The sequence below is a fragment of the Psammomys obesus genome, unplaced genomic scaffold, assembly GCF_907164565.1.
Source record: "Psammomys obesus unplaced genomic scaffold, mPsaObe1.curated_primary_1811, whole genome shotgun sequence".
Classification (NCBI taxonomy): domain Eukaryota; kingdom Metazoa; phylum Chordata; class Mammalia; order Rodentia; family Muridae; genus Psammomys; species Psammomys obesus.
This window is the reverse complement of record NW_026586463.1, coordinates 4,096,290-4,110,507: the sequence shown is the minus strand read 5'-3', so window position 1 is coordinate 4,110,507 and position 14,218 is coordinate 4,096,290. Positions and strand designations below refer to the sequence as shown.

The 14,218-nt window shown below is 39.9% G+C and overlaps 1 protein-coding gene across 1 annotated transcript in view; it reads left to right on the top strand.

Moving 5' to 3' along the window:
• Rgs7bp (regulator of G protein signaling 7 binding protein) overlaps nt 1-14,218 on the top strand; it is an 89,381-nt gene that overhangs the window by 60,097 nt on the left and 15,066 nt on the right. Inside the window, exon 3 of the mRNA XM_055601920.1 lies at nt 11,832-11,962. Coding sequence (XP_055457895.1) covers nt 11,832-11,962 — 131 coding nt within the window. The remainder of the gene's footprint in view (nt 1-11,831; nt 11,963-14,218) is intronic.

Below are 14,218 nucleotides of genomic sequence, written 5' to 3'. Positions count from 1 at the left end.
GCTTGTGTTAGCCTGGTGAGCGTCTTACGTCAGACATGCAGACAGAAAATATTATTTTACACTTACTCAGAATGGAAAAATAGAGGAACTTGGCGTAAAGTTTTTAAGCCAAAATGTTTAGGGATTTAATAAGGAAAGGGTAAGAAGAAATAATGTTTTTCCTCCTAGTTCAATATTTTGCCAAAAGCATGCTGTCAGTAACTCTGGGTAAAACCAAAAACATATAAGGGAAGTCTCTTCCTATGTACCTGCCCTGGCAATAGCATATAGGAACTAAAAGCATCCACCTGGGTTTTAGTCTTGTTTATGTGTTTATTTCTGGCGTGACCCTCCTCAAGTCCCCGGACCTTCTTAGGGCTCACTGTTCATGGCATCAAAGGACAGTTACCTCTTCGTAGACTCACCAGGGGAGCCAAAGGGATATGAAAACTTAGGAAAAGGTCTGGAGTTTAGTAAATTCCTAATAAACATTACGTTGTATTTTGTTAATGCTGAAGAGATTGCCAAAAATTAATAAAACAGGATCCTATCCCAAGTCCTTCACCATGGAAACTCACCAACTTCTTGACTGCTTTTTTTTTCCAGACTGAGTGCTAGTGAGTTTGCATAATGTATACTGCACTGAAAATCAAAAGCATGCCTCCACCTCCTTCCTCAAGCCCTCATCCCCCACCCCTGCGCTGGAGATACTGCCCTAAACATTGCTGTTAACATCCTCTTCATGTCCCTATGTCTCTCTGTGTGAAGACCTATTTCTGTTCTTGAGCTATTGGCAGAGGTGCCTATGGAGTATTGTGTTTCATCCCTAGAATATAAAGGAAAATCATATGTCAAACTCCATGATGGAGATAGTTAGTTGAAAATTTGCTGGCAGTAAAATGATATCACATCAAGGAAGGAAGAAATGACTTCAAGATTTCTATAAGTGCTCAAAAAAAAGTCAATTTGCCTTAGAAGAGAGTCTACAACAGCCTGTCATCAAATCAAAAGACCTCAGGGTAATGATAATTTTCATGAACTCTTTAAAAATGCTTTGAAAGAAATCGTGAGTGTCTTTTGCATTTTTTCCATATTTACTCTGTTTTTGCATTGAAGAAACCCACCAAATGTTATTTGTATCTATGATTAAGTAAGAGAAAGCCTGTGACAGAAGTGTAAGAATGGCTAATCTAATGGGCAGAACTGCCTGCTGGGAATTTTCCTTTTGTTCATTTGGATTAACTATGATCCCGTAGGTCCCATACAGTGTTTCTTCTGAATTTTTTCAATAATGTCATGACTGTGCTGCTGAGGTAGTTGAAGTACTCCACACCACCTAGGTTGGAAGGTAGGCTTTCTCTTGTTAGCCCTACCCCAAGAGCCATGATGGACTGCAGTGGACCAGAACCCCTCCCCCTGCACTCTGATTTCTATTTCTACCCCTCGAGGCTTTTTTGAGGACGCTATATAGATCCCATGAACTCAAATTCATGGATCACCCAGCCTAGTGTCATTTCCAACGGTAGCTTCGTAACTTTAAAGATACAGATGCCCTAAGGCTGCCATTCCCTTTTGAAGAGTTTCTATTTGAGACAGACAACTTCCAAGTTTGAAACTGGGCTTTTGTTGTCCCTGGGCCTTGGAGTCCATCATTTTGTATGTTGCCACTCCCCACTGCACATACAGGCTTGCTGATTAACCCTGCACTGTTCCTTTTTCCCCTGCCTCTTTCCTGTGGTCCTCTTCCTGGGCAGTCATCAAGCAGATGCATTCTTTCTTCCACATGTGTTAACTTTGAGGCTAAATAGAATTTCTGGAATTGTGAAGACGAATCTGAGATGTTTCTTTGGTATCTTTCATGGACATATTTACTCTGATGCAGGCAGAGCCTCAAGCTCGTGCCTGTGGTCCAAACATGACCGTCTGTGTGTCTGATCTCCATTTCTACCTCAAAGACCAGTCTACCCTGACCTTCACTCAAAGGCCATCAGAACACCCACGCTGGTGGCTTCGTGTAGCAACCGTCACTAATCATATGAGTCCATTCCCTCATCTTTGAATTTTAAAGTAGAGAATTGAAACAGCTGAAGTTGGCGAGTTATTTTAAGGCGAGAGGCTGAGTAATAGCACCGTCATGTCATGTAGTCCCTGACCCCACAGCACAGTCCACATGCCATTCTATACTTGCCATGTTCTTCCTCAGTATACTTCATGGGGCCACTTTGGTTACCATCATGGACGCATCTCCTTAGCTCCATTTGCAGAGCTGCTGAAGACAGGCATTCAGTTTCAAAGATCTTTGGTTTTTTTGAAGTCTATACTTCTTCATTAAGTGATAAACATTGTTTCTTCTTCTTTTCTTCTTCTTCTTTGACTAAGATCAGGTTTTACTTTGCTATTTCTCAATTATATGGCTTATTTCATGATTCAGATTCATGACAGCTCAAGAGCCTTTGAAGCTTTTAAATAATTACTTCGGCATGATTCATAATTTATTGGGAAAGCACAGGTTGTTGTGAAATTTTTATAAATCCTTAAATAATTACCATTTCTAGATCTCCAATTTTATTTCATGTCAAGAAAAGCAGTTTTGTCCAGAAAATCTGACTCTAACTATTTATTGAGCTCTTCTGGAAGCCTGTTTCTCACATATAGGTGTCAACATGAAGTGGAGAATACGTCTTCATAAACCCATCGGAAATTGAAAAAGTTCCGAAGAACAAATGCTGTTGGCACACCTCATCTGAACATGCTGCCTCAGCATCACAGCTCACTGTAAAGTGTTTTTCCCTGTTGATTTGTATTCCTTAATCTCCCCTCCAGAGCTCAGAGCTGATAGTGGATGCAGCCCTCTGCTGTCAGCTAACGCTGTTAGCCTTGAAAGACCTAATGGTTGTCTGCACCAGTCTCGTATCTAACGTGGATTCAGAAATAGGAGGTTGAGCAGGGCCAGATGAGCAAAGCAAGTTTCTAGGCAGACTGGAACATTCCAGAGGGCACAGCCTCTGCATCAGATTCTTGGGGGGGGGGGGTTGGACAAGCCCTTGGATGCACTCGTCCTTGGAATTTTCACAGTGACTGTACTGGGCCTTCCAAGCACAATTCCATTTGCCACACTACCGAGTAAGCATGGTGATCCCAGCACAACACATAAGGAAAAACAAACCTCAGAAAACCATAGTGCTGGTAAAAGTCATCTTTTTTCTTACTCTTATGAAAATGGTATGTGTGTGTGGGTATGCGGGACAATGGATCTCACCCGGAAACTTGTGAGGGCTAACTGCATACAAATTTCTTTCTTTTTTTAAGAAACCAATTTATAATGGTAAAATTGTTTGGCATCACCAACACCATAAGCCTGACACATGACTCCTTTTGCACCTGGCCAGTACCTTTGTAACCTGCCTGAGAAATGTTTCTTTGAGACGTGTGGTTAGGCAGATAACCTAGTAAGTGCTCTGGGTTATAAACCCTTGAGGTAAGCTTCCTGACCCTTATAACCCAATGAAGAAACTCATGGTGGAGTACATCTTTCATGTATACAAGTACTATTCTCTTGTAGTTGCATAAGGAATTTACATTGTCATACAAAATAGCTCTCACATCGACCCAAAAATGCACATTTTCATTTGGGGCATAAAATGTCACCTTTTGACAATTACACACACACAAATGTAAGTCACCATTGCATGCCAAAAACAAAGACACAATAATACCACGGAATATTTTATTGCATTTATTTCTTGTGGGTGAGGGGTGTGTGTGAAGAGGTCAGAGGACAATTTGTGGGAGTCTGTTGCCTCCTTCAGCCTCTGGGATGGCGCTCAGGTTATCAGGTTTGGCGGCAAGCACATTTACCCACTGAGTCATTTCAGTGACTCGTCACCACAGGCATCTTACTGAGTATAATACTTACAGACATCTTACTGCTAGATAGAATCTGAAGATGAAAAAGAAGGCTGAAAAATTTTTTTAAATGAAAAAAAAAAAGAACAAGAAAAGAAACCATTGATTCTTCTCTGCGTTGTTCATAAAAATTAAAGCAAGAACTCTGATACACGGTTGAAGCCGTAAGTATCTGCTGCCATCATTAAGTGTGAAAAGCAGATTCTTCTTTCCTACACTTATCCTAAGCCCTTTAGGATGAGTTTTTCTGGCTTAATCCTTTAGTGAGTCTAGGAAATGATATTTCAGTCCTTATGTGATATGCATTTGGGACCCTTAATGCTCTCCACACTTATAGACTCTAAGTAAAATCTCTCACACATAGCAAGCCCAAGAGAACAGGCAACAAATACAATTAAATAATTAGTTCTTCCATGACCATACAGCCTGCAAGTCACAATTAATTATGAAAGTGTTGATTGCCATTTTCTGATGTAACTGTTGAATGAGATAGAAAATTCATTTTGTTGTATCTAAAGCTCTCTTTAGCATTAATAGACTAGGTTAAGCTTGCTCAGCTCAGTTATCAGAGTTCATATGGAAACTGTTCATTGTTTTGGACAACGTTGTTCAAATTCTTAGCTTCACCAAACATCGGCTAAGAATTTAGGCCTACACACTGTTAAGACAAACCTCAACAGTTTTTGCTATCCTGAGCCCTAAAAGCATGGTGGATTAAGGTAGGAGTTAGCTATATGCTGCAAAGACTGGCCCAGACTTTGGCTACAGTACCACTTAATAAGTGTGATTCTTTCCACAGCAGTGCGCAGAATCATGACCAACCTGTAAAGACTGTTGGTATCAGCTTGGATGTCATTGAAATCAGGAGGAAACAGTGAGCCTCAGAGTTGGAAGATCTTAAATCCAGATCCAAAAATATTTTTGTAGATTATAATGTGGAACAATATACTTTTTTAAAAATTAAATATGTTTTATTAAAACAACATATAAATGCATAAATATGTATGTGGATCTAAAAATAAAACTATCTTAACTGGAAGAAAGCATTCTTGAATATAAAATATGTGCATCTATGCAAATATGTATATATAAATTAAAATATATATACCTCTCCATAAATGTATATGTGAATATATTTATGGAGTTCTATAAATATATATTTTATAGTTAGTATCAGTATATATGTGCACATTTTTATATACATGTCTTTATATATGCATGTCTTTATATATATTTGTGTATATGTGTATGTTTAAAAATAAATCAATTTTGGCTTTATTCAATGAGAAAGGGCTATGCTCTCATCAGATAATCTGTGGTGCTATGTTCATCCCAACAAACTCTTAAGAACACAAAGTCAGATTCCCTAAGCCACAGGCATCTGCTAGCTGTAAGAATTATAAGACCTAGCAAGACCACGATCTACAGAGCTATTTTCAGACTCCATATGATTTCTAGCCAGAGACCATAAAGGGGAAAATGGTAAGGAAATCAGAGGGGGAAATGGAGAGGCCAAGAAACTCCCAAGCCAAAAAGGGTGTAGGGTAGGGAAACCAGCCAACACAGAATAAGAAACACTTTATTTTGAGGACTGAAGAATGTTGTCTTGTGAACGTCAGAGTGTCATGGCCTATGAGCCTGAGCTCCTGTAACAAGAACCAGAAGCTGGGGTGCTCAGCGCAGGGAATTCCTCCAACCCCTCAGGTCCCGAGAAATTCCCAGAAGGCCCAGGAGAGTCACTAGAGCAGGGTTCAACCTATGGGGTCACATATCACATTTCCCGCACACCAGTTTGTTACTTTATGATTCACAATTGTAGCAAAATTACAGTTACAAAGTAGCAACAAAATAAATTTTGGTTGGGACTCACCACAACATGAGGAACTGTATTAAAGGGTCACGGCCTTGGGAAGATTGAGAAGCACTGCTCTGCGGAGTCTCCGCCTATTCCCAACTCCGCCGTTCTTACCATGAGAGTAACGTTTACGCTAAGTAGAAGAAAAGGCATAATTCAACCATAATTGTTTTAATTTTATTTCAACATAAGTATTTTAATGTCAGGAAAGTGATGGCTCCTTGTTTTAAATACAGTTTTCACCTTTTAAATGGAAAACATGAACAAGGCACTGGGTGATGCTACTCATTGTTTATATGTGAATTCTCCAGAGTGTCATGAAGAAACGGCCAAGACTGGCAAAAATCAACAAGAAGGTGGGGTCTGGGCTGAAGCTGGATAGGCTGCTGCCCCTCCGAGCCCCAGCGTTTTACATAAAGGAATCCAAGTTGCTTCCAAAAGATAAAATTGCAGGGCAAGCTCTCCCTTCCCTCTGAAAGTGGAATCTCGTGTACGGCTGACTGTAACTGCTCCAGGGTAGAACTTGTCCGAAGCTTTGTTCGCTGTGGAGGAAGTCACAGAGCCGGCCATATGTTCCCATGCAGTCACATGCTGTGAAGTGAGAGGAGATGCTGCGGTTGCTTGTCCAAAGGCTCCTGGGGCCACCAAACTCGCAACCAGACTCTATGAGGAAAATACCCGCTGCCACCTAACGCGCAGGTCCTTGTGAGCAAAAGCAAGAGAGATGATGTAGCTTCGGACTTGTTTGTTTCTGGTCTTCTGGGTAACTGGATTTCTCTCTTTTATGGTGCCTCTATTGTGTATAAAAGGCTACAGTCTTTGGGTAGGCATCTGGCTACTATTTTGTGTTTCTGAACTTGGAAAGACTCTATAATTACCTTCAGGAATTTGAAATTTAAAATGATTACTCCATCATACACACCTGTTCCTTATGATTTGACTATCCAGCTTTTGATCATGCAGACTTAGGAAACCATCTTGGGAAATCACCTTCACTGAGCTATGTAAAAGTTAGGGTTAAAGTTGGTGTAAGATTAAGGTATATCCTCACTATCTGAAAAATAAAACAAAGAATCTCCTCCCTTTCTTTCATCCCACTCAGTTTCCTGAGACTTTTCCTATTATTTGGCTTAAAACTCAAAACCAGAATTCAAACCAAAAAAACAAATGGATGTATTTACTATGGTGGAAGTTCTGATTTCCATCTGCGCCAGGCGACCCCCGAGTGTTTTCCGTCCTCACGTAGATCACCTTCTTGCCTCAGTCCAATAGCACGTTTTCTTAACCAAAGACCATTATGGGAACTGCATATAAATAAAGACTGTTACTTAACAGCCTAAGGAATACAGTTAAGTAAACCTAACCTTCATGTAAGGTGGACTGCAGCCAACATCTGACAACCATTCACATCCTTTCTGTGTTTTCCTACGCATGGTCTAATTGGATCCTTGGGCTGACCTTGAGTTGCTTCCTAAAGCTGTGCCTCTCTTTCACAGTGGAGGGGTCAGTCTCAGAGAAATTAAAGTGGTTTTCCTGAGAACAAAATCCTAAACGCTGAAAGCATGTGTCAATCTATTTTCTGATTCCAACTCTTTTTCCTGCGTTTGTCTTTGTGCCTTCAATTCCATGCGCAAATCATTACATCGGGGGGGGGGGGTTGCAAACCACCAAAGCGGCAAACATTTTGCTCATTTTTTCAAAAGTTATGAGCAGTTGCAGAGGCCACCAATGTCTGGTAATTTCAGCCAAGACAGCAGATAAATTCAGGTCCAAGACATATTCTCACCCGAATCCCCAGCATAAATCCTGAGCTTGGCCTTAACCTATAAAGCTTCCCAGTTGTTGGATTTCGTTTACATCATGTGACTATTTGCGGACAGGCAAATCCTCAGCAGGATAAATTCCCACTGGCCAGCTAAAGCCCACAATTAACATTTTATTCTGCATATATTCTGTATATATTTACACCTATCTGCCTGTTCATCCCTCTGCCGAGCCAACAATCCAAATAGCTTTTCTAAAATTGCAGACATCAGTCAACTTGCATTGCATCAGTCAGCATGCATTTCAGGAGATACCCAGCTAGACATGAAAGCAAAAAAATGCACATAATAAATACACAAATATTAAGTGTACCGTTAGGCAGGTTTTGTGGAATGTGGACATCATCTCAAACTGTAGGTGTGGAGTCTCAGCCTGCTCTGGACTGTTTCCTCCCATTTCATCCTTCATCTACCATTTTACCATCTCTCGCTTTCTTCTTTTCTACATGTTCATGTGGATGGAGACTTACTTTGCTTTCCTGTACAAGGGAAATAGTTTAAGATACTATTTAAAATAATATTTCTAAGATACATTCATGTTGTTCTGAGCACAAGGAGCTAGTTATTTTTACTTGTCGAGTATGACAATATTTTTTTAAATATATATTAATTTTTTAACCATTTTCTTCTTGATAGACAATTAGACTTTTTTTGCAGTTTTGGATTTGTCCAAATAGACCTTACAAGCACTCTTATAATGAATCTATCTGTGAGTGTTCTAATTGAAAGTGGGCAATTACTTGGGAAATGGGACTGCCAGGTCATAGGATAAATGTATATTTAGTTGTATAAGAAATTATCAGAGTTTTTTCCAAAAGACTTGGACCTTTTTAACTCCAACTAACAATATGCCAGAATTTCTGTTGCCTTGCTGTTGCTCACCAATGTTGGTGTTAGCAGAATGTTTTCCATTTTAGTCATCCCCCCTGGTCTCCGTCGTATTACTTTTGTTTGTAAGGCCAGGATCTCCACAGTTGAGGGTTTCCGTTTTCAAAAAATGCCTTGAATAGTATCTGCACTCAAGTCCCTCTGTGACTGGAAACTCAAGGTTTCTTCAGCGAACTTAGGTGTTGATTGGAAGCAGATTTAAAATTTGTCATTTATTTCAAACGGTTCTGGGGTTAACTGGAGCTCCAAAATTTGAGTTCTTGATAATTTGTTTGAGCTAATTCTTAGGGTGGTTTTTGTTTTTGTTTTTTTGTTTGTTTTTTTTTTTGTTTGTTTGTTTTGTTTTTTTCTCTATGACACTGAGGTTTTCAAATTAATCAAAATCGTCAGTTTGGCTCTTTGCTTAAACTCAGTACAGGAAAAAAAATCACAATGTAACAGTTAACTTATGAAGTTTCTTAGATTATTACCAAAGGGGTGACTCTCCTCACTGACACTTGACAGGAAGTGAGTCATTTGGAGTAAGCACAAGTAATATTGGGAAAGTTGCCACCAACGTTCCCCATGGAGAGTCCACAGGTCTCATTTTACTTTAGTGTCAGTGTTTCCTTAGGGCTTGTAATCTATGCTTAAAATTTTTCAAGTGCATAAATGTTTTGTGGTTTGGGCTTTGCTTTGTTTTGTTAGCTTAAGTTTATTTTTATTTATTTATTTTTCATTTCCTACCATTCTCCATAATTCAGTTTTTTCTTGTTATAAAAATAACCAAGTGCATTTTATGCTTCTCATGAAATAAGATGTTCTGGCCCTTGCCTGCCAGCCCTGCGCCATGGAGGCAAAATCAAAAGGGTGAGGACTTCCAGGCCAGCTTTTGCTACAGAGTCTGAGGCCAGCCTGGGCTACTTAAGGCCCTGTTCAGTTGTTGACACCTTATTTAATTAACAGCTTGTAATACTAGCCACATTCTAACCACTGGACAATGTATCTTTTTGTGCACTTTTAGGAAGGGCAACAGCCATGTGCTTAAGGGCTCTAAAATGGAAGGAATAAATTGCTCATGTGAAGAGGTTGATGCACTCTGCTCTAGACATTGCAAAACACAAACACAAACGAAGCCTTAGCTCTTCTACTGTTTTTGTTCTCTTCTTTCTGCAACTTCAGTTTTGTGATATACGAAACGATACTATTTGAGAATTTGTATACATTTTAGCAAGGAAAATCATAGTGCAGCTTTTACATGGGTTAATTTCATCAGATTGTTTTTCTGCCACACTTGCTCAGCTCCTTCCCATAATATCTGTGAGAGGCACAATGATCCCAGTTTCTAGAAAGCCTTCATGAATTTGAGACACTGTCAGATTACCCCCCCCCCAGAAACAATTTGATTTAAACATCCCAGTCTCTGTTCTGACTTGCGTTTCCTCAGAACATAATGCATTGCTTTTCTTTCTAGTTGCAAAATAATAAAATACGCTGCTTCAAAAGATATGTAATATAGTAGTGTTTTGGAGAACAACCCCCCCAGGCACATATTTTGCTCCTTTCAATAGAAGAAGACCCTGCAGCTTGGAGTGACACTGTGCTGGCCAGTTTTCTGTCTCATAAATGTGCAGAACATATGACAGAGTCACCATAAGGTTTGCTTCTTTTCCTGTTTTTCTTTAATCTGCATACGAGCCACCAAGACCAATGTCATAAACAGATAAAAACAGGCAGCTGTAATCGAGACGGTTAAACAGTATAAAACAGATCTGTTTGCCTTTGACTATTTCCTCCTGCCTTGCCTTTGGAATAAGGCATTGTCTTCAGATTTTTTTTTCTAAACTAAGGAATGGATAATATACCAGGATCACGTTTTTCTTTTATTTTGGGGGAACTGTTAACTGCAGTATTCCTTCAGAATCTAGCAGCACCATTAAGAAATGGGACACAGCCAGAGAAATTTCTAAAGACTAGAGGTGATATAAAATTGTGGTGTGTGTGTGTGTGTGTGTGTGTGTGTGTGTTTACATGTAGTGAAGTGATATGGAATGGGGGGAAGGTCTGGTAACTTGAAGGTAGAAGATTCCTGAGGTTTTCATGGGAGATTCACTTCCTCCAGACAGTGATTTAAAGCTGGCTCCATGTGAGACAAATTAAACAGAAGCAAGATGGTGTTTTTAACTTCCAAATAAAGCCAAATTTTGCACAGCAGTTCTGGGATACAGTTTGTTCTATTTGACCCTGAAAGACCCAGGATAACTGTGCAGGCGTCATGATATGGAGGCTGAGAATTTTGCATTTTTCTGAGTTATATAAGCCACATGGTAAGATAAACTCTTGTTCGCCGATGAAATAGTATTGAAAATGAAAACTAATTTTCACTGTCAGGTACTTGGTACATAAGATTTGTTTTAACTTAAAAACAAAGTGGCCAATTTTTTTTTTTCTTGCCACTGGTCCACTTTACAAAGAATTGAATCTAAATGCTGCAGTATTTAATCAGATTTCATTTAATTTTAAATGAGTGAAAGAGCAGAAATAAAGATAACTTATCAGGACATTTAACAGAATTCACCTTTAGGCTTTCTTTAACATCAAATTGATCTGTAAACACTTCCTTTCAGTTTATATCACTCAACACATGCTATCCTGGTTGCATGCAAAATAGTTTCATTTTATCAACATATGAATTGTCTCCTTCAAAAACTGAAAGTGATCACTCCATCTTTTATCATATTTACATATGAATTCAAACATAAATTCAACATTCGTGTAGATTTAGATTGCCCAGAATAGCTATTATAACTTAATAACTTTTTCTCTTTTATCATAAAATATTTATTTTTATCATTAAAAACGTTTGGGTTTTCATAAATTAGGCATAGCAAACAATAAAAGAATATATCTTAGATTAAAACAAAAACCTTGATTAAAAAAAAGTAATTTGAAAATTGGCTCTCTAATCATATTAAGGTTTGGCCCTGATATCAGAGATGTCTTCTAAATGCTAATTGAATGGACCGTGTTAGTCTGTCTAGAAACAGAGGTTTTCGATCTCTCTTTGAAGCTAGGAGATTATTATGCTTTAAGTGTATTTTGGAAATTTCTTCCTACGGCTAAATTGAAAATGTCTGATATTCTCAATTACTTCAAGCGTTTATGATTCTAAGCTCCCAGCAGAACCCGCTGCCAAGGCAGGGAGGGCAAGAGCGGTTACTCAGAAGGACACTTATGTAAGAACCATCAGGGTGGTTACAGGCTGGAGAGCAGGGAACCGTGTATTTCAGTCCAGGCTTTAAGGAATCTTTATTGAGCGTTTTCTCCTCTCAGAGCTGAGACAAAGGCTGATGACTGAGTCCTGAGACTGTCCACAGCTTTGCTCTTTCGTTCTGCTGCAGCCCGGAAGATGGTGAGATCCATCCCGAAATCTGCCGGCTTTACATCCAGCTGCAGTGTTGCCTAGAGATGTACACAACGGAGATGCTGAAATCCATTTGTCTGCTGGGGTCTCTTCAGTTTCATCGAAAAGGTACACACATGCAATCGGATGCCAGAGACACAGAGAAAGAGCAAGCAAAGCTGACCTTTTGCCAAGTGTCCTGTACTGGCCCAGCCACACAAGCAGGAGTTTAAATCTTCAAAAGAAAAGCAGGATATGGGAATTAGTAAAAAGCCCATATCACTGCTGTCTAAACGCATAAGGATTGAAACTGTGGTAGAAACTGTGCTTAAATGTATCCTTTTCTTCACCTTGTGAATGCGACTTTCACTAGAATTTACAAAGGCTGCAAAGGTCTTAGCAGAGTGGTAAAACACTCCCTGAGAGCCCTGTTTCTCTAAATGAAATGTAAAGAGGCAAATTGCATAGTGTCCCAGTTACTTCAAAACAGGAGGGAACTCCACAAATTAGAGAGAGGTGTGAGCAGAGGCGAATCTCACTGGCTTAAACAGTCAATAGAATGTAGTGACTTCAGCAATGGGAGGTGCAGCTTCAGCAACGCGCTTCAGGACTCCCATTCTGACTGAGGCTGCCTTGGAGGTGTTGACACTCCTCTCAAGCTTCCTTCCCCCACATTAGCAAACTGACTGCCACAGCCCTGGTCACCAGCTATAACACACCGGTTGACTCCTAAAGGAGGGAAAACTAATTCCAGTTATAACAGAACAGATCTGGGCTTCATTCTAACTGAATAACATCCTCTTTCTTGAGTAGCGGAGGGCTGAAATTCCACTGATTGGCTTTAAGTAATGAAGGTCTGCTCGTGAAGCTAGAACAGTCTATCTGTAACATGCTAGGAAGAGGTAGAACGGAAGGCTGCTTGGCTTCCATTGCTAAACCATTTGGCTTATATTTTATTTTTAATTCATCAAAGAATTCCATGGGAACCTCCTGAGTGTGACCTATTCAGAGTCAGGAAGATAGGAGCTGAGAATACATAGGAAGAAAGTGCCTATGATTTCAGTTTGAAGATAAGGAAGTTCAGTAAGCGGGGTAGGAGAAACGTCAGGCAACGAAGCAGTTAATGATTTGAAATCAAAGAGTATTGCAATTCGGTGACAGCAAAATGCTGTGATCATTTAGTCACGAGAAGCAAATTTTGCATATATGTGTATGTGTGCATACAGCAGAACCAGAAACAGGAGTTTTGCTGCTTTCTTTCCAACACAGGATATTTTCTCAATACATGAGTACTACTTCTTTCCTTGATCTTTCTACAGGCTGATCTTTCAAGAATTATCATGTTTATGTCTATGGTTAATAAGAGAGAGTAGAGACCTGATAGGCTGGGGTCAGATGGAAGGGGAGAAGGACCTCTCCTATCAGTGGACTTAGAGAGGGTCATGGAAAGAGATGAGGGAGGGAGGGTGGGGTTGGGAGGAAATGAGGGAGGGCGCTACAGGTGGGATACAAAGTGAATAAGATATCATGTAGCCCAGTCAGGCCTCCAGCTCCTATGCAACTGAGAAGGACCTTGAACTTCTGATTCTCCTGCCTCTGCTCCTACAAGCGTTAGGATTACAGGGCAAATCTCCACCTCTGTTTTATGTGCTGATGGGGCTCCAGTTCAGGGCTTTGTGTGTGCTAGATGAGCCCTCTAACAACTGAGCTACATGCTCAGCCCCCCAATTAACTTTTGAAAGGAAACTCTCCCTTGTTCGTTCTTTTCTCTAAATTAAAAAGGATCAGTCCAGCGCGGTGGTGCACGCCTGCAATCCCAGCACTCAGGGAGGCAGAGGCAAGCGGAATTCTGTGAGTTTGAGGGTAGCCTTGTCTACAAAGTGAGTCCAGGACAGCCAAGGCTACACAGAGAAATCCTGTCTCAATTAATAATAATAAAGGATCCCTTGCTCAGATTGTTCCCTTGCACATGTTCACCAGAAAAAAAAAAAAAGCATGAGCAGTCCTTTGCTCTCCATTGCCTCCTGTCTTGACTGTCACTCTGTTTAGCCTCCCTTTCTGACTTTTCCTTTTAAAAGAAATTAAATAAGGCTGGGGATGTAGCTCAGTGGTAGAGCACTTGCTTAGCCCTTAGGTTCTATTCTTAGAATTACAAATAAACAAGCAAACAAATGAATAAGAGCTTTAATTGGCTTTGAACTCATAGCAACCCTCTTGCCTTGGTCTCTGCAGTACTGAGCTTACAAGCACCAGCCACTCACCATTCTTATTCAAGACATCACTGAAACTTCTAGCACCAGCAGTCAGTAAGCTATGAAGAAAGAAAGGAAGAAAGGAAGAAAGAAAGAAAGAAAGAAAGAAAGAAAGAAAGAAAGAAAGAAAGAA